Source organism: Macrosteles quadrilineatus, unplaced genomic scaffold (assembly GCF_028750875.1).
Source record: "Macrosteles quadrilineatus isolate MER2022 unplaced genomic scaffold, UCM_ALF_1.0 Scaffold_8__2_contigs__length_117827958, whole genome shotgun sequence".
Classification (NCBI taxonomy): Eukaryota; Metazoa; Arthropoda; class Insecta; order Hemiptera; family Cicadellidae; genus Macrosteles; species Macrosteles quadrilineatus.
The window spans coordinates 72,553,532-72,578,588 of NW_026542601.1; the positions used below are offsets into that span (position 1 = coordinate 72,553,532).

General features: G+C 33.8%; 2 protein-coding genes across 2 annotated transcripts in view; one reads left to right on the forward strand and one right to left on the reverse strand.

Annotated features, from left to right (window-relative positions):
- Window positions 1-25,057, reverse strand: part of LOC129000470 (uncharacterized) — an 88,676-nt gene that overhangs the window by 32,760 nt on the left and 30,859 nt on the right. Inside the window, exons 20-33 of the mRNA XM_054427433.1 lie at window positions 22,352-22,390; window positions 21,756-21,800; window positions 16,632-16,739; window positions 15,876-15,986; window positions 15,353-15,421; window positions 11,021-11,077; window positions 10,019-10,066; window positions 8,976-9,032; window positions 8,461-8,511; window positions 7,538-7,567; window positions 7,125-7,160; window positions 6,506-6,550; window positions 5,412-5,468; window positions 2,782-2,847 (exon numbers count right to left, since the gene is read on the reverse strand). Of these exons, the coding sequence (XP_054283408.1) occupies window positions 2,782-2,847; window positions 5,412-5,468; window positions 6,506-6,550; window positions 7,125-7,160; window positions 7,538-7,567; window positions 8,461-8,511; window positions 8,976-9,032; window positions 10,019-10,066; window positions 11,021-11,077; window positions 15,353-15,421; window positions 15,876-15,986; window positions 16,632-16,739; window positions 21,756-21,800; window positions 22,352-22,390 (819 nt within the window). The remainder of the gene's footprint in view (window positions 1-2,781; window positions 2,848-5,411; window positions 5,469-6,505; window positions 6,551-7,124; window positions 7,161-7,537; window positions 7,568-8,460; window positions 8,512-8,975; window positions 9,033-10,018; window positions 10,067-11,020; window positions 11,078-15,352; window positions 15,422-15,875; window positions 15,987-16,631; window positions 16,740-21,755; window positions 21,801-22,351; window positions 22,391-25,057) is intronic.
- LOC129001867 (uncharacterized) lies at window positions 11,893-12,766 on the forward strand. Its single transcript, XM_054429324.1, has one exon. The coding sequence runs from the start codon at window positions 11,935-11,937 to the stop codon at window positions 12,697-12,699; it is 765 nt and encodes a 254-aa protein (XP_054285299.1). The 5' UTR covers window positions 11,893-11,934; the 3' UTR covers window positions 12,700-12,766.

The following is a 25,057-nucleotide window of genomic DNA, read 5'->3' on the forward strand; positions in this document are numbered from 1 at the left end:
TCTTCAATTTTCAATAATTTTGTATTTAAAAATTAAAAGGACGCCATTTTAAATTTTTGAATTGGACCAAGGCAATTTTTTTTACCTAAATTGGCATATTCTACCTTTACAAACATAGCAAGTTTCATAAAGTTCAGTCAAAATAATCCAAAGATAAAAATTTTAATAAAAAATTACAAAACAGTGGATATCTGAACGAAACTATGTTCTTCGTATTTTGGCACAAGGGATCAATTTGTAAATTTTGTTCCTACCTTTTTTGAACACGCTGTTTGTATAAATGTGTGTCGGAGGAAAAATTATCCGATTGTGATGACATTTGGTACAAACGTGTAAACCTACGTTTCTTCGAACAAATTCGCAAACCAGCGTGATCGGACCATGGGAACAGGGTTTTAGGCCAGATTGTAGGGGTAAAAATTGGGGTTTCTTATGTTTAAACCTCAAAACATGACATTCTCCAATTTATCTTTAAACAATTCCAAGATCTTGAAAAAAAAACAAAAATAATTTAGTATATTTGTACGTTTATAGGTTACGGAGAAAGTTCAATTTTTTTTTATTATATATTCCCATGTTATTCTTATTGAGAATACATAAACTGTTGTAGTTTGCTTGTTTATGAATATATTTTTATGAAACTTGGCAAATGTGTTTATTTTAAACTTTGCTACTACTGTATTATAAAAATAAAAAAAACTTGCTTTATTACTCTCCCTGTAGCAGCAAACCCAGGTACTCACGAAGTCTAATGTTATTGAAATAGATTTAATTTAAAATCAAATCAGGCAAATAGAAACTCACTTAAGTCTGCAGGTTTGCTGTGGTGGGGGTATTTTGCCAATTCCATGAAATTTAGAGACGACATCACAACCTGTGATTGCAAGGAAAATTAATAGGTTGATGCAGATCCCTGGAGGGAGTTGAAAACACAAAAAGCCGGAACATTTGTATTATTTTAATTATTAACGGCCGCCATTTTGAAACGACTTAATCAAACTCGACCATTGACAACCTGGGCTGAGATAATGTATTCAAGCACTTGTATGCCAAATTTCATTAAAATCTGTTCAGGCAATTGGGTGTTATAACCGATTCATGGCGACCCAGCATCCTTTTACAGCCGCCATCTTGATGACGTCATTATGGACGACCGAGGTCATTAAAAATTGGGGTCTGGGCAGTTTTGCGTTCAATGACTTCTATACTATGCTACCACCTCAAGTTGCATGTTCCCCGCCAGAACTGAAGTATTCTGCCACTTTATACAACCATACAACCACACTATATGCATTTTGGTCCCACAGGTGCGTTACATGAGAGTGTACTTTGACACTCGCCGTTTACGTCAATAATGCTCAAACATTGTTATATTATATATGGAAATGAAGCAGAATTTAAAGCTCCACATGTTTGTTGCAGGTAAAATTTGCATTTACTCAATAATATTGGCGAAAACCCAAAAAAAGTTAGAATATGTCTACTTTTATTTACATATTTTAAAATTTAATTTCTTTTTTCACTATTAAAAGTCATATTACTATTATTTAATATGACATTTTCTTGTAGATAATATTATGGCGAAGATTCTAAGACTAACTAGACTTTTCTAGATGGAATGGTTTGGGAACAATAAGTTTTTAAGTGGAACCTTGCAGTGTTTATAGATTGTCCGCCATTTTCCAAGATGGCGGATTTTGCTACAGTGGGAAAAGTTGGGAATTTTCACAAAATGTTAAGGGAAGCATACCTAACACATTCCAGTTGGTTTTGCTTTGTTATTAATTTTGCCGAGGTCAGGCCTAGTTTTATGCTACTGGTCTTAGACTAATAGATATTTCAACCACTGGCTTAATTCAAACCCCCCCCCCCCCCAAAAAAAAAAAAAAAACATTAAGTCATTCTCATTATGTTTTTTCTATATTTATTTTTTCTTTTAAAGCACTAGATTTTAACTAGTGGAAACAATGATAGGTTTCAAAATCTTAGATGTACTGAATATTAATACCCCCTTCTTGTATACAGGGTGTAGAAAAATGCAATAGACCAATATTTTTTAATTTTTATCAAACACCTTAATTTTTATCTTTGGATCTTTTTACAATGGAGTTTTTACTATTGATCCTCCATCACTTTCTATTACTCTTATTCAAAATTTAATGTAGAACACGAAAATGACATTATCTACTCAAATCTTTTTACAGGTAATTGAGAAATTGCTGTATTAAGTTTAAAAACATGGTTATTTTTGAAAAACTTAAAATAGTTCTTTGGGAAACCAATTTTTAGACTTGGAACCTCTAATATGCATCATCACACTTCATTTACTTTGTATTTTACACCAAACAATTTGTGTCACACTGAGTACCAATCACCATGTATTAAGTTAAAATATTCTGAATGAATTCAAGTGAGTTTTGAATAATACTTCAAAACTTGACCAGGAGAGGACTTTTATTGTTCTTTTGATTTTTGTCTGAGAAACTTTTTTCATAATGTCTTTTTATAGTGAAAAAACATTTACTGCGATGAAAAATAGAATATCTCATTTAAAGCTTTTGGAACTGTTTTAAGCTTTATTTTAATTTTTTAAATTTTTTTTTGTTTTTTGATGCTAGGCACGAGCCTGGGATTGCTTTTCACATTACTTCAGACTAGACCTAGGGGTTGCGGCATTATCACTTAGATCAAATCCATTGGTGATTTGGCAGGATTTGAACACGGGACCTCAGGGACCGTATACTATACATACTTACTAAGGTAATATAGTTAAATACTCACAGGCTTCACAGGAGAATTGAGATAGTGAGGTGGTAGACCACCAGTCCCAAAACTATCAGGTCCATTCTGAAACATCATAACATATTATTTGAATTTCCAAAATTATTAACTTTATCTCAAATCAGTTTGTCACGGCTAAGACAGAGGGATTGTCGGTTAGTTATCACAACAACCAGCAAATAACTATACCAACATTCTAAAGAAACTAAAATGTTGAAAAAAAAACTGTGAATTTGTATATTTAAAAGTGAAAATGTATTGGTGCTATAGATTCATAGCGGCAGTGCTTGATTTCCGTAGTTAGTAGGCCTACCAGAACTTAAATATACCTTAAGCTATAATAATTCCTTCCATCTTGTACCATGCTTCCCCCAGTAAGGAGTTCCCTCATATACAACAATAATAATAATTGTGCTAAGAGTTGAACAGAGATCCCACAAGTTTGCAAGTTCACACATAGTTTTAGATTTTGATTGTAGTTTTTAACACGTTGAGTGCGGGCATCATCAATAGATGATGTCCGACACTAGCACTGGTGGCGGACATCAGCTAAAGCTGACGTCATGCCACTCTCTCCACTTTAGTTTAGTGTGAGCTCAGCCATTGCCGGGGAACGTTATAATCGTTGTCAGCCTGTAGCTTAGATTATTTAAGCTAAGTCTGATGTAGGTTGGTACTAAAATTTCCCGTAAAATCCCGTCTAGCAATACTTTTGTCCCGGTTCCGGCAATTTTCTCTTTTCAAGCCACTTTACAAAGACACTGGCTACGAATCCAGGCAGTGCTGCTACCTTTGGGAGTTTCAGTGAACTACGTCCACTCTCGGGCTAACACAGCACAATCACCGCTGCTCTTTTTTTATTCGTCAGACTGAAATATTTGAATGCCAATTGCGTTCACCGATTCAGTTGCGCTGCGGGGCTTCGCCCGGGCCTCGCCGCCATTATCGAGCGCCTGTTTGAAGGTATGCCGCACTGAACGTGTTAACTATTAGATCCCAAGTGGGGTTGAGTCTGGACCCAGATGCCAGCTGTCATCAGGCTATCTAACAAAAGGTCAGCTTTAGATAATAAAAAAGAACAAAATCAACAAACATATCTTAAAGTTTGGACTGTTCCCTTACATAAAATGCTAATGACGGTAAACACACAAAATAAAATATGAACAGTTGGAAACTAATTTACATTCAAAAATAATTTTATTTTGGAGATTGAAGAGGATAAATTGTTTGAAGAAGGGAAAAGTGAAATCAATTCGTTTTTTAAGACTATGCCAGTTTCCTCGTAAAGGTATTTTCTATTCTAGCACCATAACACACAGCTACGATAACAATTCATTCAACAAAAACAGAAAAAAGTAAAAAAAAAATAGATAGATTTAATTTTCCACATTGAAAACATATTAGTTATAATTATTAGAGGTACAACAGTAGAACTCCATTAATCCGAATCAATTGGGACCGGACCCCATGCGGATACTCGAAAATTCAGATAATTAGATTTTTACTAAAATTCAGAGTTTTTAAAGAAAATTGGCGGAGTCATGCAGAGGTTTTACTATTTGTTATAGCTTGAGAAATAGTTAAACATATGTTTAATATGAAAACTAGGCTTATGGCTGCACTAAAATATAATAGAAAAATGAACAGGCGGAAACGACGTCTAGACGTACCTGTCATCTACTGTAGACTGTCGATTTCTGAGTGGTCAAAAGTAGTGGGGGTTCTTAACGGTCACTGGAATCTATTGTACTATTGTAATAACTAATGTAAGACTTTGCTTCCGCCAAATCATGTTGCCTCTTGCAAATACTAACTAAATATGTTTCTTCTGGATTTCCTTATAGGCTAATTTAAATAAAATAAATATTCCTTTTTAATTTATAACACTATTGCAATCGCAGAACGCATCTGTGACGATTTTGTGATTGGAAAATTTACGATTTACTGCGATTGAAGAATACGATTATCATTTCCATGACCGCGGGAGACAACGATGGTGTCAACATAACTTTCTGGATATTTACCATTTTGCCACAATCGCAAAAAAAAGTTACTGTAGTCGCGGGAGACAATGATGTTGTCAACACAGCTGTAGGATATATTTATCATTTTGCCGCGCTCACAAAAACAATATGGGGATGTTACCGTGATCTCGGGAGACGATGATGGTGTCAACACGATCCCGAGACAGGTTTTGGATTTTGCCGCTATCACGGCTTCTGTGATCTTTAATAACGATTCTTATTACTGTGGTTTTAAATTTTCAATCAAATTATTTCTGTAAGCAATCCAGATAATTTGCAATTCGGATAGTTTGAGTTTGGATAGTTGGGGTTCGGATGGTTGGAGTTCTACTGTATATTTATAACTTGGGGATTTGTGATTGACCGTACTCTGAATTCAGTATTATTGTACTTCCAAAACATTGTTATGCTTGCAAAATGGTATTCTTTTTACAAACTTCAACAATGGCCAACGGGCTGTGGTTCTTCAGATAAACTGTATCGTTTTCAGGTGCAAACAAGTTCCACTGCAAAAACATGTCTAGAGGTTCTAAAAGTACCTAAAGACTTTATGAAGAGAAATACAATTTTCAAGCATAGTAAATTAATTAAACTAAGGTCACTTACTTGAGGAAGTTCTTTATTCTCCTTTGGGATAAGAAGTTGTGGATCACTGCTGAATAGCTGAAAAATTCAGATAAAATTAATTGTTAAACTGTTTATCAAGAATTTAACTTGCCTGTGACAGTCTGTCAAAAAAGATTTGTTTTCTATGTCCTCTATGAAAGTTTCATGGTAGCAGATTATTACCTTACTGTTTCAGGGCCTTTGGGTAAATTCAGAATTTTTAACTTAGTATAGTGTAAAATACAGTTAGTTAATAATTTATAAGTAAAATATAATTTGCTGTAACGGTAAAAATTTACCGAGATCAGAAAACGAGCGTTCGTACGAATTCAAATGGCCCGCGCAGAGTCATTAGTTCTCCGAGCGGCCACGCACTGCGCTAGCGTCGCGACCCCTATAAAAGCGGCGCAGGGCAAGGCTCAGTCGGACGACTTGAGTGCTGGGCGAATAGCTAGCAACATCTCCCTGGTAGGGCGAAGGCGGAATAGCCCGGTAAATACACCAGTGGTAAAATAACCCTGGTAGCGACGAATACTAGGTGATAGGCTGAGGGCGGAATAGCTCTCGGACCCGCGGATATTACGAGACGATAGGTCGAGGGCGTAATAGCCCGGTAATTAGCCAGTGGTGAAATAACTCTGGTATCGTCGAATAGTAGGTGTTAGGCCAGGGCGAAATAGCTCGTGGACCCGCGACAATCGAATCGGTTAATTGTAAGTATAGTTGGTTTTAATTCCATAAGTGAAACACGGTATATCCATTAAGTAGAGGTTTTATTTTATTTTCGAAGTTAAGATTTTAGTTAATTACGACCAGTGTTTCACTCACGGAATTAACGCCAAATTACTAATTTGTTTAAATTAAGGCCTAACCCGGGCAGTGATGAATGTGTCATTTACTGAAAGCTGATGCTTTAACGACCATATCTGAGCCCATATTTTAAAAACTAAATACTATTATTATTACCACTAACCCTGGACTAACTCAATTAGATTAGCTATCCGAGGCCGACAGTACAATTTTGTCCCAGGATGAAATTGCACTTTCACATTGCATTAAAGGTTTTATAATTGTGTTAGCAAAACAATACTTACATTCTTGTAAGCATATAGTGCTGGGTTTTGTGCTTCTTCTTTGACCTGCAATAGCAAATATATAACAAAACAAAACAATAACTGTTTAAATGATGTTCTAGCTGATAAAGCTTATGCGATTGATTTATAAAAATATGTAAGAAATAGATTAAAGCAATGTTTCCCCAATATATTGTTTTTTTATAGGCCATAATGTCCATCCAAGACCATCAACATTTTATCCGCAACATTTTACAGGCAGAAAACAGTAGCCTACAGTTTTGAAATAGTAAGGCTCCTGCAATGACTTCCCAGCAGTAGGTTGTGTGGTATATTTTTGCCAGCCTTGACTGTTTTTTTGTGCTTTATGAAACTTTTCTAAAATTTTAATTTTGGACATTATGAGATAATTTGATGGTCTTGGATATGATCAAACTCGAGTCATTTTAATTAACACTCCTTAATTTATTTTTAGACATAATGGAAGATTTATTTTCTAAAAATCTTTTTTTGGACATACTGGGACTAGTTGGTAAGAAAATATTTTTTGCTGAGCTGTCAATAAAAAAAAGTATTTATCATGAGCCTTAAAGTTTAAAATAAAAATGAGCTATCAAGATAAAAATATCAAACTACTTACTTCTCTTTTAGCATGAGGAGTTTCATTGCTGTCAGGCTGAAAATACAAAAGCTAAATAATCAACTTTGTAGATAAGCATGAAAAAACTAAATTTAGTGCTGAATTCAACAGGTAAAATGGAAGAACACAAACTGCATAACCTAGAAGGTTCCATTAAAAATCAAGCTGATTTAGCTGATGGAACTAAATTTGAATTATAATTCCCTATTTATAACTCTTTACTCTTAAGAGCACCAGTGTTTATCAAACAATTATTCACAAACAAAAACCTGTTTACAAAAAGCTTGAATATTATTTTTTCGTAAGATATTTTTACAACCATTATTTTTGAAAATTTAGGGAAACTATTTTGAATGTTATGTAGACCTACAAACAAAATACGTTGCTGAAATGTATGCTAAATAAGTACTTACTTGAAATTGGTTTGTCTTTGCATACAGGAGCTGAAATAATCATGAATCATTAATTAATGCCTAAATCATGGACAAAAGATATCTATAATCTATAATCAATACCAAAACCTTGTTTTTACAACTTGAATTTAATTATTGAAAAGATTCTCTAAATTTTTTACAATAAAATCCAAAACAGTTAAATTTTTTTTATAAGTAATCCCTAGTTTAAAGTAATCACTCAAGTATTTACAAATATTTCAGCTTATCTTGCCCACTTAAATAATATAGAAAGGATGTCTATATTATTGATTTTCTAATTAATTATTGAACCTATGTATATCAAAATCATAGCCTAAAAATGATTAATAGTTCTCTTAATATTATGTTCTATACGGTACACTCTTTCAAACTTGTTAGGCAAAAAATAAGCATTAAGAGGTTTGCAGCCTCTTTTAATTTTGTATTTACCCATCTACATAGGCCTTGGGCCTGTGTGCGTGGTATTTAGCAAGGCAAAGAAGGGGTTAGCCGGTACAGTGCAAGGGTGAACTGTATACTGACTAAAAGAGATGGCAAGTGCCATGGACTCACCGAATCAGGCGCGCTAATTAATATACTTAAAATAAAAATAAAATTGTGAGAAATAACAGATTCATTAATTTATTTAAAAACAAGACAAAGAATCAGTTAATACGACTTGGATCAGGGTTTTTTTGTGGTTACCATTGAATTGGATACTTCACCTAGTGTAGCTATAGTCAAAAGTCAAAAGGATTTAATTTAGATATGTTTTGTAGGAGTGGGAAATTCACCTTGAACTCCAAACAGTTAACATATTTATTTTGGTACTTCTTCAACATATACACTACGGTAATGGCTGGATTATAGAATATGACTAACAAGGATTATCATTATCATTACCATTATGAGAATATACTCACTCTTCTTTCATTCAGGTATAATGGGTTGTAATTTTCTCTCCCTCTACCTTTCTGGAAAATATTTACCAACAAATATAACAGTAGTACAAGATAGTAGTTAATACTCTACAAACAGACCTATCAAGTGGCGGCTCATGGTGACTTGACTAATAGGAGGTTCACAATTAACGCTGACATATCCCTTGGGGGTCCAGGGGTGCCCCCGCCCCACCGGCAAAAGGGGGGGGGTGCCTTAAGTAACTTTGCATAATCTCATATAGGTATCATTAAAAAATGCTATCCAAATTGCCAATCATAAAGTAGAATTTACAAGTAATTTTGTACTTAAATCAGTAAAGTCAGTTCGCTAATTACATGATTTTTAAATGTTAACATGTAAAAAGCAGTAAATAAGTTTTATTTTTAATATTTTAAAAGTAAAATAGTCTACAAAACTATGATCAAATAAATAACTGTATATTCCAAAGCTATTGCATTAAAATTTAATTGAAAGAATTCTATTGTTTTCTACATACAAATCTTATATCCTGACTTGGGTGCCCTCCTTTCACAAAATCGTCCAATCGTACTGCCTGGAAAACAAACAAAATTGTTTTCTATTCATATAATTTCATTTTCAACATTATTTAATAATTCAAAACTAGAGGTCGTCCTGTGGTCGAAAACTCGACCAAAAGTATGTTATTTACAGTCTTCTTTATTTTCACCCCACACTGTAAATAAAACATGTGATTGGAATTTCTTACATTTGTTTTGATTTTCTGATTATGATTCTTTGTTATTTCGTCACCAGCATGGCAACCCATAAAACCCATGTTAATTTTATAAAATTTCAAATTAATTTTTTGTGCTTATTTTTGAGCCTATTTGAGTTATTAAAGGGATTCTGCACATCTACAGGAAAATATCTTTCTAACAGTATGAGTAGATTTTGCCTGCGATGCACACGAGCTGAGAAAAAAGGTTTTAAAGAAACATGCTTGCCTATTAATATATAGATAGTTTTATAAAATAATTGTTTTTCTATTAAACAATCTGACATCTGTTTGTAGTTTTTAATCAACTAAACAGGTACTTAAACTTGTCAGTTAAATTTTCAGTTACCAAGAATATGTATTTTTATCCATTTTGAGGGCAATGACAACACAACAGGCAAACAATTTTTATAATTGAAGGTTTTAAATTTGTTTCAATCAAACCCTCTTGTGTATAGGTACATATGATAAAGTGCAGTTATGTGCAATTATGTTTTTCTCTATTGGTAGGGCTGTATTTTTTTTAAAGAGGTTTTTGAGTGCCGCGGTTTGAAGTTAATTTTTTTGGTAGTAAGTTTTTACTTTTTAAAAGCATTATGATGAACATATACCATAACGATTAGTAAAAAAAAATTAAAACTTTCATGAGATTTTTGGCTCTTGAATCTGGGATCAGGCTTTAGAGGGTCACCGTTTGTATTGTTGGTATTTATAGGATAAATGTAAGGTCTTGAATAGTTATCAATATAATTTGCCTCTGTAAAAAATGAACCATTTTAGTAATTTGAATCCCAATCACTTACCTGTCCATTTTGCCTTTTGTCCTTTTTATCTTGTAACATTTGTTTTATCTGAAACACAAATAACATTTTCAAATTTGAAACAAATAATACAAAATAAATAAATAAAATGAAATGAAATACGTTTATTTATTCCGATATTATTACAGAAAGATAAATAAAAACAGAGAGAGATTAACTACAGAAGGACACAAAAGTCTATAAATACTAAAAAAAACAACATATTTTGACATGTTAAATTGAACCAAGCTTGTTATTATCCCTACATACAAGATACAAGATACAAGAACTTTATTGTTAGTAAAATACATAATATGGTACATTAGTATCTCCTAACTCGTTAATTAATCCTAAACATAAACATAATTTAACACAATTTAACTTCTTCACCTTATAACATATTTTAACATTCTATAATTAGTAAATTAAATTCATCTTCAGTCAATAGCCAAAATTCATCTAATGTGAACAAACAGAGCTTGATTTAAACTTTCTTCAACTTCTTTTTAAATAAATTAAGAGGGAAATTTTGAAATCGATTTGGTAGATGGTTCCAAAGTCTTGGAGCATAAAAAATACTTGACCAATGCTTGTCGCCTTATGTCATGCCTACTGATATGGATGTTACTTTTACCTCTAGTGTCATATGAGTCACATGTCGAGGAAAAATTTTGAAAGTTAAGTCAACATCATTTTTTTGGAAACAAAGGATCAATTAATAATAATAAAATAAATGAACACTCACTTAATAATTGTCATACTGGAATAATGAAAACAATGAGGAAGCAATGGTGGATGTTGAAATACAAATTTCAATTATTGATAGTTAATTTTTGTCTTTAAAAAAGGATACAAAACAGCTTTTAATAAGGGTTTCTGGCCATCAATGGGATGGGAATGTGATCATAAAAATCTTATTGTTTTTTTATCAAATAATATTCTAAGCTATTTCAAGTTTGTATACTATGTTTAACTGACATTTACCAATCTATTTTATTGACTCACCAAATCTCCACTGTTGATCCTCATGCCATCATCCTTCAAATCACTGATTGTCAACATCTGCAACAGTTGTACACCTGACATTTAACTTAATGAATCTACAATTGTCAATAATCAAATATAATGCAAAGTAACATCAACAACAAAATAAATAAATAAACAATGAAAAGATAAAATTCCTTTAATATAAATTCTTATTTTTGTTTTTTAACTTACTATCTTAAATTTCTAACACAGATTTGATCAAAAATCTGGGAAATAACTAGAATGAAAACTAGCTGTTACCCACGGGCTGCTCCACCCCGTTTTACTACATTAGTATTAATAAAACTATTGATTAGTTAAGTTAAGATAAAATAAACAAAACAGAATACAGTAATGGTAATACGAACAAATAATAACAGCTGAGGTATTTTTAACATTAGGTAAATGGAAAGTTCCCTTTGGAAAGCAATTACGACCTTATAGGGCAATTGATGAAAAAATGGATAATTTTGCGCAAGGTTTCTCGTCATGACAAACATTTTAAGTATATGGTTTATGGGGGTGTGACTTGTAGTTTTCTCAAAAGTTCATGGGTACTTTTGGCTTTATATATAGATGCCACATAAATGTTGACATAGTCAAAAAGTCCTCTACATATAATAATCAGAAGAAAAATCAATACAACAACAATCACTAGCATTAGTAGAGTAAACAAACATTACTATGATATTTGGGTCAAAGATGAAATTAGAACTCAAGTTAAATAAAAACAACCATCTATTTACTCTGATTATGTCAACCTCATTATCAATGAAAGAACCCTTGTTGGAGGGCATGTTGTCTTATCTAGTTTCAGATTGAAGACGTTTTATATAACTCTCAACAAACGCTTCAGTATCATTTGTAGTGTTGTGAGTTTCATACTAGTGACAATGAAACTGTGTATTTTGTTAGTTGTTTTCACTGTGTTTAAGCCAGGATTTTCCTCTATGGCTTTCAAAGACCTCGGTATAACTGCAGATATCAGCCGTATAGCAACTTCACTCAACGACATTTTCAAAGAATCCTTCGAGCTTATGACTGGCAGCCTGGGAAAGCACGGAGTTTACTATCTTCCAGAAATCAACGAAAAGGTGGAGTACAAAGGAATGAAAGTAGTATTTCATGCTTTCAACGGGTGGCTGCAAAACCCAGTGTTGAAGTCTTCAAAAACAATGTCATCAGGAGCCTTGAGGAAGTATAAAGTGAGTAACGCACTTGGAAAAGAAGTTTTTCTAGTTTGCGTCGAATGTTTCCAAGTGTACGCAGAATCAGTAAAGTTCTGCTATGAAGCGACAGGCGGAGGGAAGAACTCTTCAGGGGCAATCTCTACGGGTCCGATATCGTACGTGTTAAGTCTGCAAATCCGAGTCAGCCAACCAATAAGAAGATATAATAACGAAGATGAAGGTAATAACGAATTGGAAAACTGCAACGTCACCCTGGGAGAGAGAAGTTTTGAGGTGAGTGATCAGAGCGAACTAAGAACAGAAGTCAGAGGCTTGAGGTCACTCAACTTTCTAGCCAGCAGTATTGACGGATGGGTCAATGTTCACCTCAACTCTACTGTGAAAACCCTAATGGAGGAGAAGCTCCTGGCTTCATTGAATAAGGTGGTCACCAAACACGACATGTGCGACGAGTTTATTGTACTGTGAGAGATGTTGAAATTCGGATTTTAATATAGTTGCATTCTAATTGATAAGTAAAATGTATATATAACAATTTATTTGTTAATTTATTCTGTTCAACTCTATTTTCCCCATAAGACATGTCATAAAACCTTAAATAACAATAACTAAAAATAAATTGAGTTTTCCATAAATTCATAATATTAACTGAAAAAAAAAATGAAAAAGTAAATTACATACTTTTTAAATTTTCAGACAATAAATGCATATTGGATAATTTTTGTTTATTTCTAACAGATTTTTCTAGCTTAAGTGATCTGTATTTTTTATAAGTGGCCAAAACTCCTAGAAAAAATTATATCATTATGTATTTACACTAACTTAAATTATTTCATTTAACATAAACAAATGTAATATTAATTGTAACACTTCCAATCCAGTTAATATTGCTTTTTTGAACATTTATTGACATTGAACTATAAAAAACCACGATATTACTACCAGAATAAAACTGCAGTAGTTTCTTCAAATTCACACTCTTAGAAAAACTATCAATTAATATAAACCAATGCAACTTATATTTTTTTTATTAAAAATTTTGATTTATTCTCGATGCCAGAGAGCTGATGTCAATTGATAAACCATGTTTTGATCATTGTTTACTTGTTACTTTTCGAAGATAAAATAAAGATTGTAGAAAGAGGAGGGACAGGTTTCTGACTGGAAGGCTAACAAGTTTCATCATTCCTCTTGTTTCTACATGGACTAATAATAGTAACGCTGTTGCAGTGGCTATCACAGCTAAACTGAAAAGTATGGCATGGTTGGCCCTGTTAGATGTCACTAGATTCTTTTTTATACTGTCTTTCAAATTTTTGAGCATTTTAGGAGATGGTGGTTGAATTTAATATTGATTTGATTGTAATGGTTTTAATGAGGTAAATGGTTACCTAGGAACAAGTAAAAAGGGATTCTAACTATGAATTTAACATCCTAGTTATTGCAGTGGCGGTTTTAGGACCTTGTCAAGGGATGATCTGATGGGAGTTTGGGGAGTGTGGGACACACCTTCAAGAGAGGAGGACTTTCCATTATGTTCTTAGGACAAGATGTATGTTAAAGTTTGTTTTTCCAGGGTCCAATAGGGTTTAGTCTCTGTGCCCCCCTCCCCCCCCCCCCTGGAACTGCCACTGATTCTGTGTATTCTTTACTTCCCCAACTACAGTATTCTAGATGGTAGCAATGATTTGTGTTGTCATAGCTGATAACAATGTGAAGAACAATTAACTGCCTTGTCATACAGTTGTGTATGGCCTTCTACAAACTCCCTAAGCCACTTATGAGGATTTTTTACATTTTTACAAATTTTATGGACATTTCTTTTAACACTTCTGTAAACGTATTCGTCACTATTTTGGAATTAGGGGCTGATCCACTTTCCACTGAAATCTAATCATAGAACGTTATTCATACTTTGCGGGAGCATTGATTTCCCCTTACATCGGTATAAACTACTGACATTGTTGCATAGGGATAAGGACTAGCAACAATAGTAGTGGGGGAATTAAAGAACATGACAGTGGTATCTTGAACTACTCCCCTTGGCCACAATTGGACTTTGTTCTTAAAACATTCTTATTATTATTCTTGCGCTGACACAACAAACAAAAAATATCTCCATTCAACAATAAAGCAGTCTATGAATTAAAACAGTATCATAATACAGTAGAACGTCGATTATCCGAAGCCCGGTCATCCGAAACGTCGGTTAACCGAAAGGAAGAAAGAAGCAAAAATCAATAAAATCGCGCGCCAATCACGACTGCCTTAGCGCTACGCCACCGCACGGCTGCTAAGTGGTGAAAGTCTAAATATAGCTCAAAGGTCTGACCCTCCCCCTTCCCCCCAAACCATTCAAACCATTCCCTTTCCCTACTTCATTCAGTGTTGTTACGCCCGCTCACTTCGAGGTCATTGCACAACCCCTCCCTCCCTTCTATTGTTTTTCATTGCCAGTCACTTGTCAGTCGCCGGCGACTGCTTTGAGTTGACCTATTCTGTTGTAACAGCTAAAAAAATAGGTTAGGACAACTACCTCTTGCTTATTTCTACAATGTAAAAATATTTGTAGGTACTGTAGAATCTACAGTAGTAAATATTATCCAGTATTTCACGTACACACAAGTTACACTTTAACAAATATTGATTTTTTACCAATTTAAACCAAACTCGACTCGAAACTGCCGAGTTAAAAAATAAGCTCGAGTTTCAAGGCCATACTCGACTCGAATTTGAAATCTCAAGTACTCGCACATCTCTATAATTAATCAAATTTATATTATTGTAGGCTACAGTATCCACAGACGCGAAATCGGCAAATCGCCGCTATCTCTTCCCGTCATTTCCCGTTCCCCGTATTTTTCCCGTCAATGACCGATTATCCGAAAAATCAGTTATCCGAACAACCCCAATCCCCAATTAATTCGGATAATCGACGTTCTACTGTACAATACACTGTTGCTCCACATGACAAAACATTTGAGAAAGGTAAGTCTAGCCACTATTATCAATTACCAATTTTTGTATCCTAAACTGAATTTTTATTGTGATACAGTACTTGGTACCTATTTATTTACACTAATAAAATATTGAATCGTAACTTTGACAGTTCATAACTTACGTTTCTGTGTTTGTATAGAAGAGGGTTACGTCCTTCATTTTTATTTTTCTTATTATAAATCTCTGGCATCTACAAAAATACAAAGCATTTATAAACTTAAAATAACAAAATGTTAGTAAATAAGTTTAAGAGACTTAAATTTCAATATACATGTTACATTTTACATACAACAATATAGTGTATAAGTGAAATATAGGAAAATTGAGACGAAAATAGTTTACTCTTTAAAAACCTCTTGTATGAGTGACAGTGGTTACAGTGCAATCAAGTACAAAGGTTGCTGATTAGATCCCAATCATGCTCAAATCTGGTTTGAGATTATATTTGTCATTGGGATTGGGATTTCAATTAGTCAAAAGGATACCATTAAATAGTAACAATACAAGAGATTGGACTGTTTCCTTACAAAAAAACAGAAAAATAACCATAAAAGCCTTAATACACACACAATAAGTAATTTAAAGTTGAAGAAAATGTTTAACATGTATGCTATAAGGTGGATATGTAACCAGTCCTCAGATACCTCTGGTGAAGACAGGGGTAGTTGAGGCAATTCTCTGTTCTTCAGTCTGGAACTGATGTGGCACTTGGGAATGGATCCGTCCTTGCTCACAATTACAGCTATCACTTCAGCCTGCCACCAGACACACCATAGGAAGTGTTATGTTGGCAATCAGTAACACTTAAATGGAATCTTTTAAGCCTATTAGTGACTTAGAATTAATTTTCCCACCTTTTTTTCCTTCCCCTAGCAAATACCTGTTATCTAGATAACTGAAAATTGAGGGCCAAGATTTGAACATATACCTTCAGGAACAATGTAACACTTTCCGCCCCTTTTTCAAAGTTGAACAACAAAAATTCACTGCAGATCCAGGGTTTTCACGGTTGACAAAATTCAAGACTCATTCACAATTAAGGGTTTTCGTTTTCAGGTACAGAATGTGAACAGTTAACTGTAGGTTCTAGTTCAATTTAGTCTGGGTACGTGCTATAACCTCCTCAGAATAATTAACCTCTTGAACATCTTAAGAAAGTAATTATCGTTTAAGAAAAAATATTGAAAATTGTCCACACATTTTTTTTTTATACTTATATATTAGATTAGCCAATAGTTTAGTTCCCATTTTCAATCAAGACGTGAGTCTATCATATTATCAATCTGACTAATTGTTGAATAAAATAATATTGATTTGCATCACAGCACTATATATAACTTCACAATAGGTTTACTGTTAAGAACTGAAGGAAGTCACCAACGAATCTAGAATATACTCACACTATTTCTGGCCAATTTTTTCAGGTTTATCGGTAACTTGTCTAAAGACAGCTCGCCCAGGTTCAATTCAGGTTCAGGTTTCTGGGGTTTCTTTTTTGCTTCAAACATCTAATTTAACAAACACTTCTCATTAAAGGATGATTGGAACTAGCTTGAATTGGTTATGGTTGCTCAATGATGATTATGATGATGATGATGATGGTGGTGGAGGTGATGATGACGGTGGTGGTGATGATGATAATGATGATGCTAATTACAATATTTTACTGCTGAAAGACGGAATAAATTACTATCTGTGACATGGCTGATAAACCTTTTGATGAGAACATTTTAAAAGCATATTATAATGAATTAAAAACCTGGTATTGCAACAACACACATAAGTTCTATAACATTCTGTCTGGAGCCAAGAACACTTTAGATTGTTGATATATGCCCTACTTTGTCTTTGCCTGGATCAAACCTGATTTATATCCTTTTCTGGTAAAGACTGACTTAAGTGTGTTATTGATGCACTTTATTTTACATGCATGGTATTTAAATATTTCAAAAACTAAAAATCAAATCCATTAAAACTAGGGTGGTCTGCCGTTACACTTTAGACGCATAAATGAGCGAAGCATTATTTAAAGATTGTCAATGGCTAAAGCAGCTAACACCCTACAATATGTTCCCATTCAACAGATTCACCGTTTGTTTGCCCGATATTATTTAAGTTCTAAAGAATGACAAATTTATCTGATAGTTCATACTGTACCTTTGTAGTGAAACTGGTCATGATGACTATTTGCTTGTACTTTGTAAATGGGCTGTTTAACCTCTATGGTTATTGAATTAATATTTAACCATATGATTTTATTTACTTTTCTTTAATAATATTGTCTTGTATTAGTGTCTTCATTAAAACAGTTTAGTTTCTTTTGATCTTTTAATTCTTATTTAAATAAGAAATAGAACATGGCGCAGTCGAATGAAGAACCCGTATCCCTAAACATTAAGCCTCCTGAAGCCTTTTCCTTCAATCCTCACGACTGGAAGACATGGAAGACTCGTTTTGAGAGGTATTATTCCCTTAGTAATTTAGCTCTACATTCTGGAAAGCATCAGATTGACATGCTTATCTACTGTATGGGGGAAAAGGGAGAGGACATACTTAATTCATTCAGTTTAAATGACAATGACAAATCTAATTTCAAAGCTGTTATACAGAAGTTTGACGATCATTTCCTTCCTAAAAAGAACTTAATTTTTGAACGGGCTAGGTTTCTAAAACTTACACAAGGTTCCATGCCGATTGAGAACTTTATCACAGACCTTCACAATCATGCAAAAAACTGTGATTGGGGTCAAATTGAAGAGGAGATGATTCTGATGGTTTTGATTATTGGTATGCGGGACGAAACACTAAGTGATCGTCTTCAACTTGAACCCGAATTAAAACTAAACACAGCTATAAACACTATCCGTAGATCTGAAGAACTATCAAGACAGAAACAAACTCTTAACTTGACTGACATAGCATTAATAAATAAAAATACTCAACATTTCATTAAGACAAACATTATTCCCGATAAATCAAACAATGATCAAAATTTTAAGCGGATTAATGACAATAAAAGCCTGTCCCATGTCGAAAAGAGATGTTTTTGGTGTGGTTCGACAGTTTTACACAAAAGATTCAACTGTCCAGCTAAACAATACAAATGTGGGTTTTGTAAAAAAGTTGGTCATTTTCCAAATGTTTGCAAATCAAACAAAGTCAGTCAAATTGAATATGATGATACTGACCTTGAAACACCCATTGAAAATGTTTGCTCTCAGTACATAGACCCTCAAACATTCATTGGCATTGTAGGAAAAAACTTGCGTGATGATCCATGGTCTGTAGTGTTAAATATGAATGACAGTGATGATGTTCTTTTCAAAATTGATACAGGAGCAGACGTAACGATTTTGCCTTCCGACATTAAACTGAATAAGAAAATCAGGCTCACTCCCACGTCCAAAACATTTAGTGGCGCAAATGGTAAAGCTCTGTCAATTTTAGGAACTGCTACTGTAAAATTATCACATAATCACAAAACATGTTATGAGACTATATATGTTTCTAAGGGCACTTCCCAGCCACTTCTAGGTAAACCTGCAATAAAAAGTTTGCAGTTACTTGCTCGAATCAACGAAATACAGCCATCCAGTAATGACTGGTATGACAGACACCCCAAACTGTTTGAAGGCTTAGGTTCCATTGATGTCAAATACAAAGTAGAACTGAAAAATAACGCCAATCCATTTGCAATCAACACGCCTCGTCGGATTCCTCTTCCTCTTTGGGAATCTACTAAAGAAGAGCTTGAAAGAATGGTGTCAATGGGGGTGATCGCTGAGGTACACCATGCCACAGACTGGTGCTCTCCAATGGTTGTTGTGCCAAAGAAGGACTCTAACAAAGTTCGCATTTGTGTAGATCTTACTAAATTAAACAGATGCGTCAAACGAAGATACTATCCTATTCAACCCATCGACATAACACTTGCCCAAATCTCAGAAGCAAAATGCTATTCTAAATTGGATGCTAATAACGGATTCTGGCAGATCACATTGGACGAAGAATCCCAAGATTTGACAACGTTCCTGACACCGTTTGGACGTTTTAAATTTCTGAAACTACCCTTTGGAATAACATCTGCACCAGAAGTGTTCCAAGAATGCGTGAATCGAACCCTTAAAGGTCAAATGAATGCACTTGCGCATATGGACGACATAATTGTTTGGGGGAAAACTCAACAAGAACATGAAATCTTACTGCTCAACTGAATGGCCTGATAAAACTAAGATTCCCGATAATCTTAAGCCATACTTCACAGTTCGGGATGAAATCTCTTTTTGTGACGGACTATTGCTTAGAGGAGAACGTCTCATAATCCCGACAACTCTTAGACAAGAAATGTTGACAAGAATACATACAGGCCATCTAGGCATAACGAAATGTCGACTTAGAGCCAACAATAGTATGTGGTGGCCAGGAATGTCACTTGACATTGAGAAATTTGTTAATGATTGTCCCAAATGTACTGAACATAGAACACAACATCATGAACCCCTTTTGCCCAGTGAGCTTCCATCTCGTCCTTGGGAAAAGGCAGCGATTGATCTCTTTAAACTTGAAGGAACATGGTTCGTAGTAATCACTGACTGTTTTTCACGTTATTTTGAAATAGCTACATTAAAGAACCTGTCAACTGCTGAAATAATCGAAAAATGCAAATCTGTATTCTGCCGTCACGGTATACCAATTGAGCTACGATCTGATTGTGGTACACAGTTTGCTACCAGATACACTGGTCTTGAAAACTCTGAATTCAAAAAGTTTGCTCAAAGCTATAACTTTAAACTTGTGACGAGCAGTCCAAGCTACCACCAAAGTAACGGTGCAGCTGAAGCTGCAGTCAAAATAGCGAAGAGTGTACTAAAGAAAAACAAAGACGACCCATATTTAGCCCTCCTAACCTACCGCAATACACCTCTATCCACAAGTGGATACAGTCCTGCTCAGCTAATATACAACAGATCACTGCGAGATAACCTGCCTGTTTTACCTAAAAAACTTGAAATCAAACCCGATCTCTCTCAACTAAAGGAAAAAGAAGATACTTACAAAGCATCTTACAAGAGAAACTACGATAGGCGCTACGCTACAAAAGAACTTCCATCGCTGCCTGTAGGTAAAAAAGTATGGATCCAAGACCTAAAAAGAGAGGGTATTATTATCAGCTTAGGACAAGAGCCAAGGTCATACTGGGTTAAGACAGGAAACACTACGTTGAGAAGGAATCGACACCACCTTTTGCCTTACAAAGGTAATACAACCAAACCGAACAATCCTATTCCTTTATCCATCAAAGATACAACGTCAGATCCTCTGCCATTTACTACTGTTACTCAAAACAACTCTTCCCTATCAAATAATGCTGAAAGAACAACTACTACACCATCTAGAATAACTCAAGATAAAAGTAAACCTTTTTCACGATCAACTACTCCCAATCAAGAAGCTGCAATAAAACAATCACCAAGAGGCAGAATTATAAGACCTACGAAACGTTTTCCTGACTAAACTCTGAAAAGAAACTCAAAGGGAAAGATGTTTAACCTCTATGGTTATTGAATTAATATTTAACCATATGATTTTATTTACTTTTCTTTAATAATATTGTCTTGTATTAGTGTCTTCATTAAAACAGTTTAGTTTCTTTTGATCTTTTAATTCTTATTTAAATAAGAAATAGAACATGGGCATAGCAGGATGTACTCGTGCAATCAACATTTGTTCTACAATCGTCAGGTCAGTTAATTCGTTCGGGACACTTGACTCATCCATATTATTTAACGCCGTGAATTTTTAGCTATAGTTATTATATTATTTATAGTTGCATTTGAACGACAACGTGAACAAATCGGTGATTGGTTTGAAGCTGTTAGTTGTTGGCGATGACAGTTAGTGCAAGTATAAAATTGTAGTGCATCTAATTCATGTTGGAATTGATTAGCTAACTGCCTATCATTATCAGCTTCTTCCGCAACTGCTTCATCTGGTTCTTCTTGTTCACGACGCCACTATCTTACAATATTTACATTATTGGTGCGACGACCAATATTACGACGTGGTCTTTGAGCCATGCTCAAAACAAATATAGCAAAACTGTTACTTCCATTGATAAACTAACTTTAACCTAGGATGAAAGTAAACATTGAAATGTAAACAAAACAGTTACAAACAATTAACATATGTTTATCTTAATTAAATTAAACGAGATAACCCCATAAGTCATAAACCCAATATAATTTTTCTTTCAACTTACATTAAAATAACAAGCGAAATTGTGGACCCGTAAAATAAAATCCAGAAGGAAATTTGCAAATAATTTTTACCAAAACATTGTGCTCAGTATGCTTTAGCTGTTGGCCAAATTTCATATCAATTGGTCAAGCCATTACATTCTGATGCTCTTACAAAGAAGTTACAAAGTGAGGGAAAGTGAGCTACGCTCGCTTCGCTCAATGAAAACAAATTAAAATATATAAAAACTACTCCAAATATTTAACAAACTTCATTGAAATACTTACATTTCTATGAGCATATAATGCAGGGTTAAGTGCTTCCAATGGAGCCTGAAAATATAAATAATACCACTTACTCATTAACATTTACATAATTACTATTTAAGAACAGACTAATGATAAATATAAGTTTGACTATAGTTAGAAAATCAAACTTGTAAATGAATAGGCTTTTCTAGTAATAAATCGGAATTACATGATTGAAGATTTTCTTGCTTGAGTGGGAGCACACAAAATTGGACACAATTTTAATTAAATAAATGGGTTTTTATTGAATTAAATAATAAATGTTAATTACAATAGTTAAGATTAATTCATTTATAGTTTACCAAGAAATTTAGCTTAAGATGTTGTATCTTATTTTTCTTAAAGAAGCACTGTACACTGTCCTAGAAAATTATTTTACCATGTGCATAAGGTTACTGGCTGGTATATTTTTGTATGAACTTACAATTGGCTGGATCAGTCATAATTTAAACCATATGACAAAAATCTATTATAATACATTTGTTTAATCATATAGGCTAACATAGGGTTAAAATACACACCTAGTGGCGTCTTCATCTTAAATAATTGATAATTGATAAAATTAGGCTACTCACACTGTCCTCTTTGTTTTGCAGCTCTGTTTCCGTCAGTTTCTACAACAGTAAATACAACAATTAAAGTTCTGTTTCTACAAATAAATTCATGCAGAGAAGCATAGCTGCCGTCCGCTTCTAAAACACACATAAAATCAACAAAGTAAAATATATAAATAAAAATATTTGACAAACAGCAAATATTAAAAACAAATATTTATAGTTTTAGGTAAGGGGGGGGGGGGGTTAATGTCTCAACATGTCCTTTGTAAATGATAAAACTTAAAATAATAGTAAAATGCCTTTCCAGTCATTTGCAAGAATATTACAAACTTTTCATACATACTCCAGTCGGCCGCCATTGAGCTAAACTTATGTTCTTCAACCAAGCCTGTAACAAGGGAAATATTAAAATACCAGATATAATCACACTTACAACCCTAAACAACATAAGACAACAATAATACAATAATGCAATATCATTATGTAACCAAGCAAGTACACACAAATGTTTGTTACTCGGAGTAGAATTTAATATAATTTTAATCATGGTAGAAAATGTTATTGAAAAAAACTAACTTGAAATCAAAGTAAATACAAATAGTAATATTTTTCAAATTTCGTGTTTTAAATAGGTAGGGCCTACTAAAAATTTTTGAAAAAGAAGATGGCTTAAAAAAGTCATACTTTTAAGTAAATACACACAAATTCAATCCAAGAGGGATAAAGTGTATATGTGTGAAATAACATGGAAACTTAAGTTAAACGCATCATAGGAGTACTGGCATTGATTACTTTTTATTGATTAATTTATTGATTTTGTATTTATTTATTATTTATTTATTTATTTTTATTGATTTTATTTATTGATTATTAAGAGGAGTAACTTGTTAAAGTGAAAAAGTGGTTAAAATCTTAAAATGTTTTAAAAATCTTACTTGTTTTGTAAGCCTCGTAGTTCTTGTTCCACCCTAAAAACAAATAAACTCATATAAGCTTATGAAAATACTTATTCAAACCTACCAATCCTTTATATTAAATAAATCCTGAGATGTAACCAATTTAGTATTATGGTTATATAAGTTCTACATACATCATTCTCAATTTGACTTTACAAATTCCACACATTTAACAGAATATGATAGTGTTGAAAAGTTACAGATACAGTAGAACTCCACCAGCTATCCAAATCAATTGGGACCGGACCCCATTAGAATAATCAAACATTTTGATAATTGGATTTTTACTGAAACTCAGAGTCTTTAAAAACAGGCCAAGTAATGCCGAAGTTTTACAATTGCAATTGCAGAACACGTCTACGATAATTTCGCGATCGGAAAACGTACTCTTTTGCAGAGATCGCAAAGTAAGATTATGATTTTCCATACCCCAGGAGACAATGGTGGTGTCAACTCGACCGTGGGATATATTTATCATTTGGCGCAATTGCAAACAACGATGTTGATGTTACCATGACTGCGGGAGACGATGAAGGTGTCTACGCAACTGTGAGATATGTTTATCATTTTGCCGCAATCGCGGTAGACAATGATGGTGTCAACACAGCCGTGGAATATATTTATCATTTAGACACGATCGGGAAAAATGATGAGGATGTTACAATGACTGCAGGGGACGATGAAGGTATCTACACTACCGTGGGATGAGTTTATTATTTTGCTGCAATCGCGGGAGACGACGATAGTGTCAACGTCAACACGATTGCGAGACAGGTTTTGGATTTTCCCGCGATCATGGATTCTGCCTTCTTTAACAACAAATCTTATTACTGTGCATTTAAATTTTTTCTGTAAGCACTTTTAAAATTTTATATAAAATTGATTATTTGTATAATCGGCAATTTGGATAGTTGGAGTTCCCAAAGATTTGAAATAACAATCAATTACAACTCACAAGAGGAGTAGGACTTGCAGTTCTTAATAGCCTTTCCCTTTCATATGCTTCAATCGGATCTTTTTCATCCAAAAACACAACACTTTCAGATTCTGGGTACATTGACTGCAATACCACAAACACACTGAAATCTTCATTTACCTTATTTCTCAAATAATTCTATCAGTTTATCTTTAATAAACACTGTCAAACAGTCAAGTTTGTAACTAATTCATGTTATAGCTTCACACTATACCAACTGAATAAACTTAAAAAAATATAAATATTCAAATTGGAGCAAGTAAACATATCTTAATCATGACATTATAAACAACCATTGTCAACAAATACCTACCATGCTAAAGTGGTGGCCGCCAGGCAAACGAAAGCTTAACATCTAGCAGCATCTGTGAAACTCAACGAACTTACGTCACTTTCAACAAATCACGTTAAACAAGCATTCAGGACATGTTGAGACAAGTCACAACACGCACAGTGCATTAAGCTTTCGTTTGCGGCAGCAAGAAAAACACACACAGAATGTTGAAGAGGAAAAATTGTAGGAATAGGTAAATTTCCAAAGACTAGGCAATGTGAACCTTAATGCACTGTGACAGTGTTGCCACTAATAGGGATAGAAAAAGTATAAGAAATGTTGCTTATGGTTTATAGAATTATAAATGTGACATTATCATATTTCTAGTAGTTTTCTTCATCACTAAGAGCAAAAGTGGCTCTTTTTGGTATGCAATTGTGTCTTACAAGAGAGGCGCAGCCGAGCTTGGAAGTAATATTAAGTTAAGTACCAAAACCACTTTGCACCATGTGATGAAC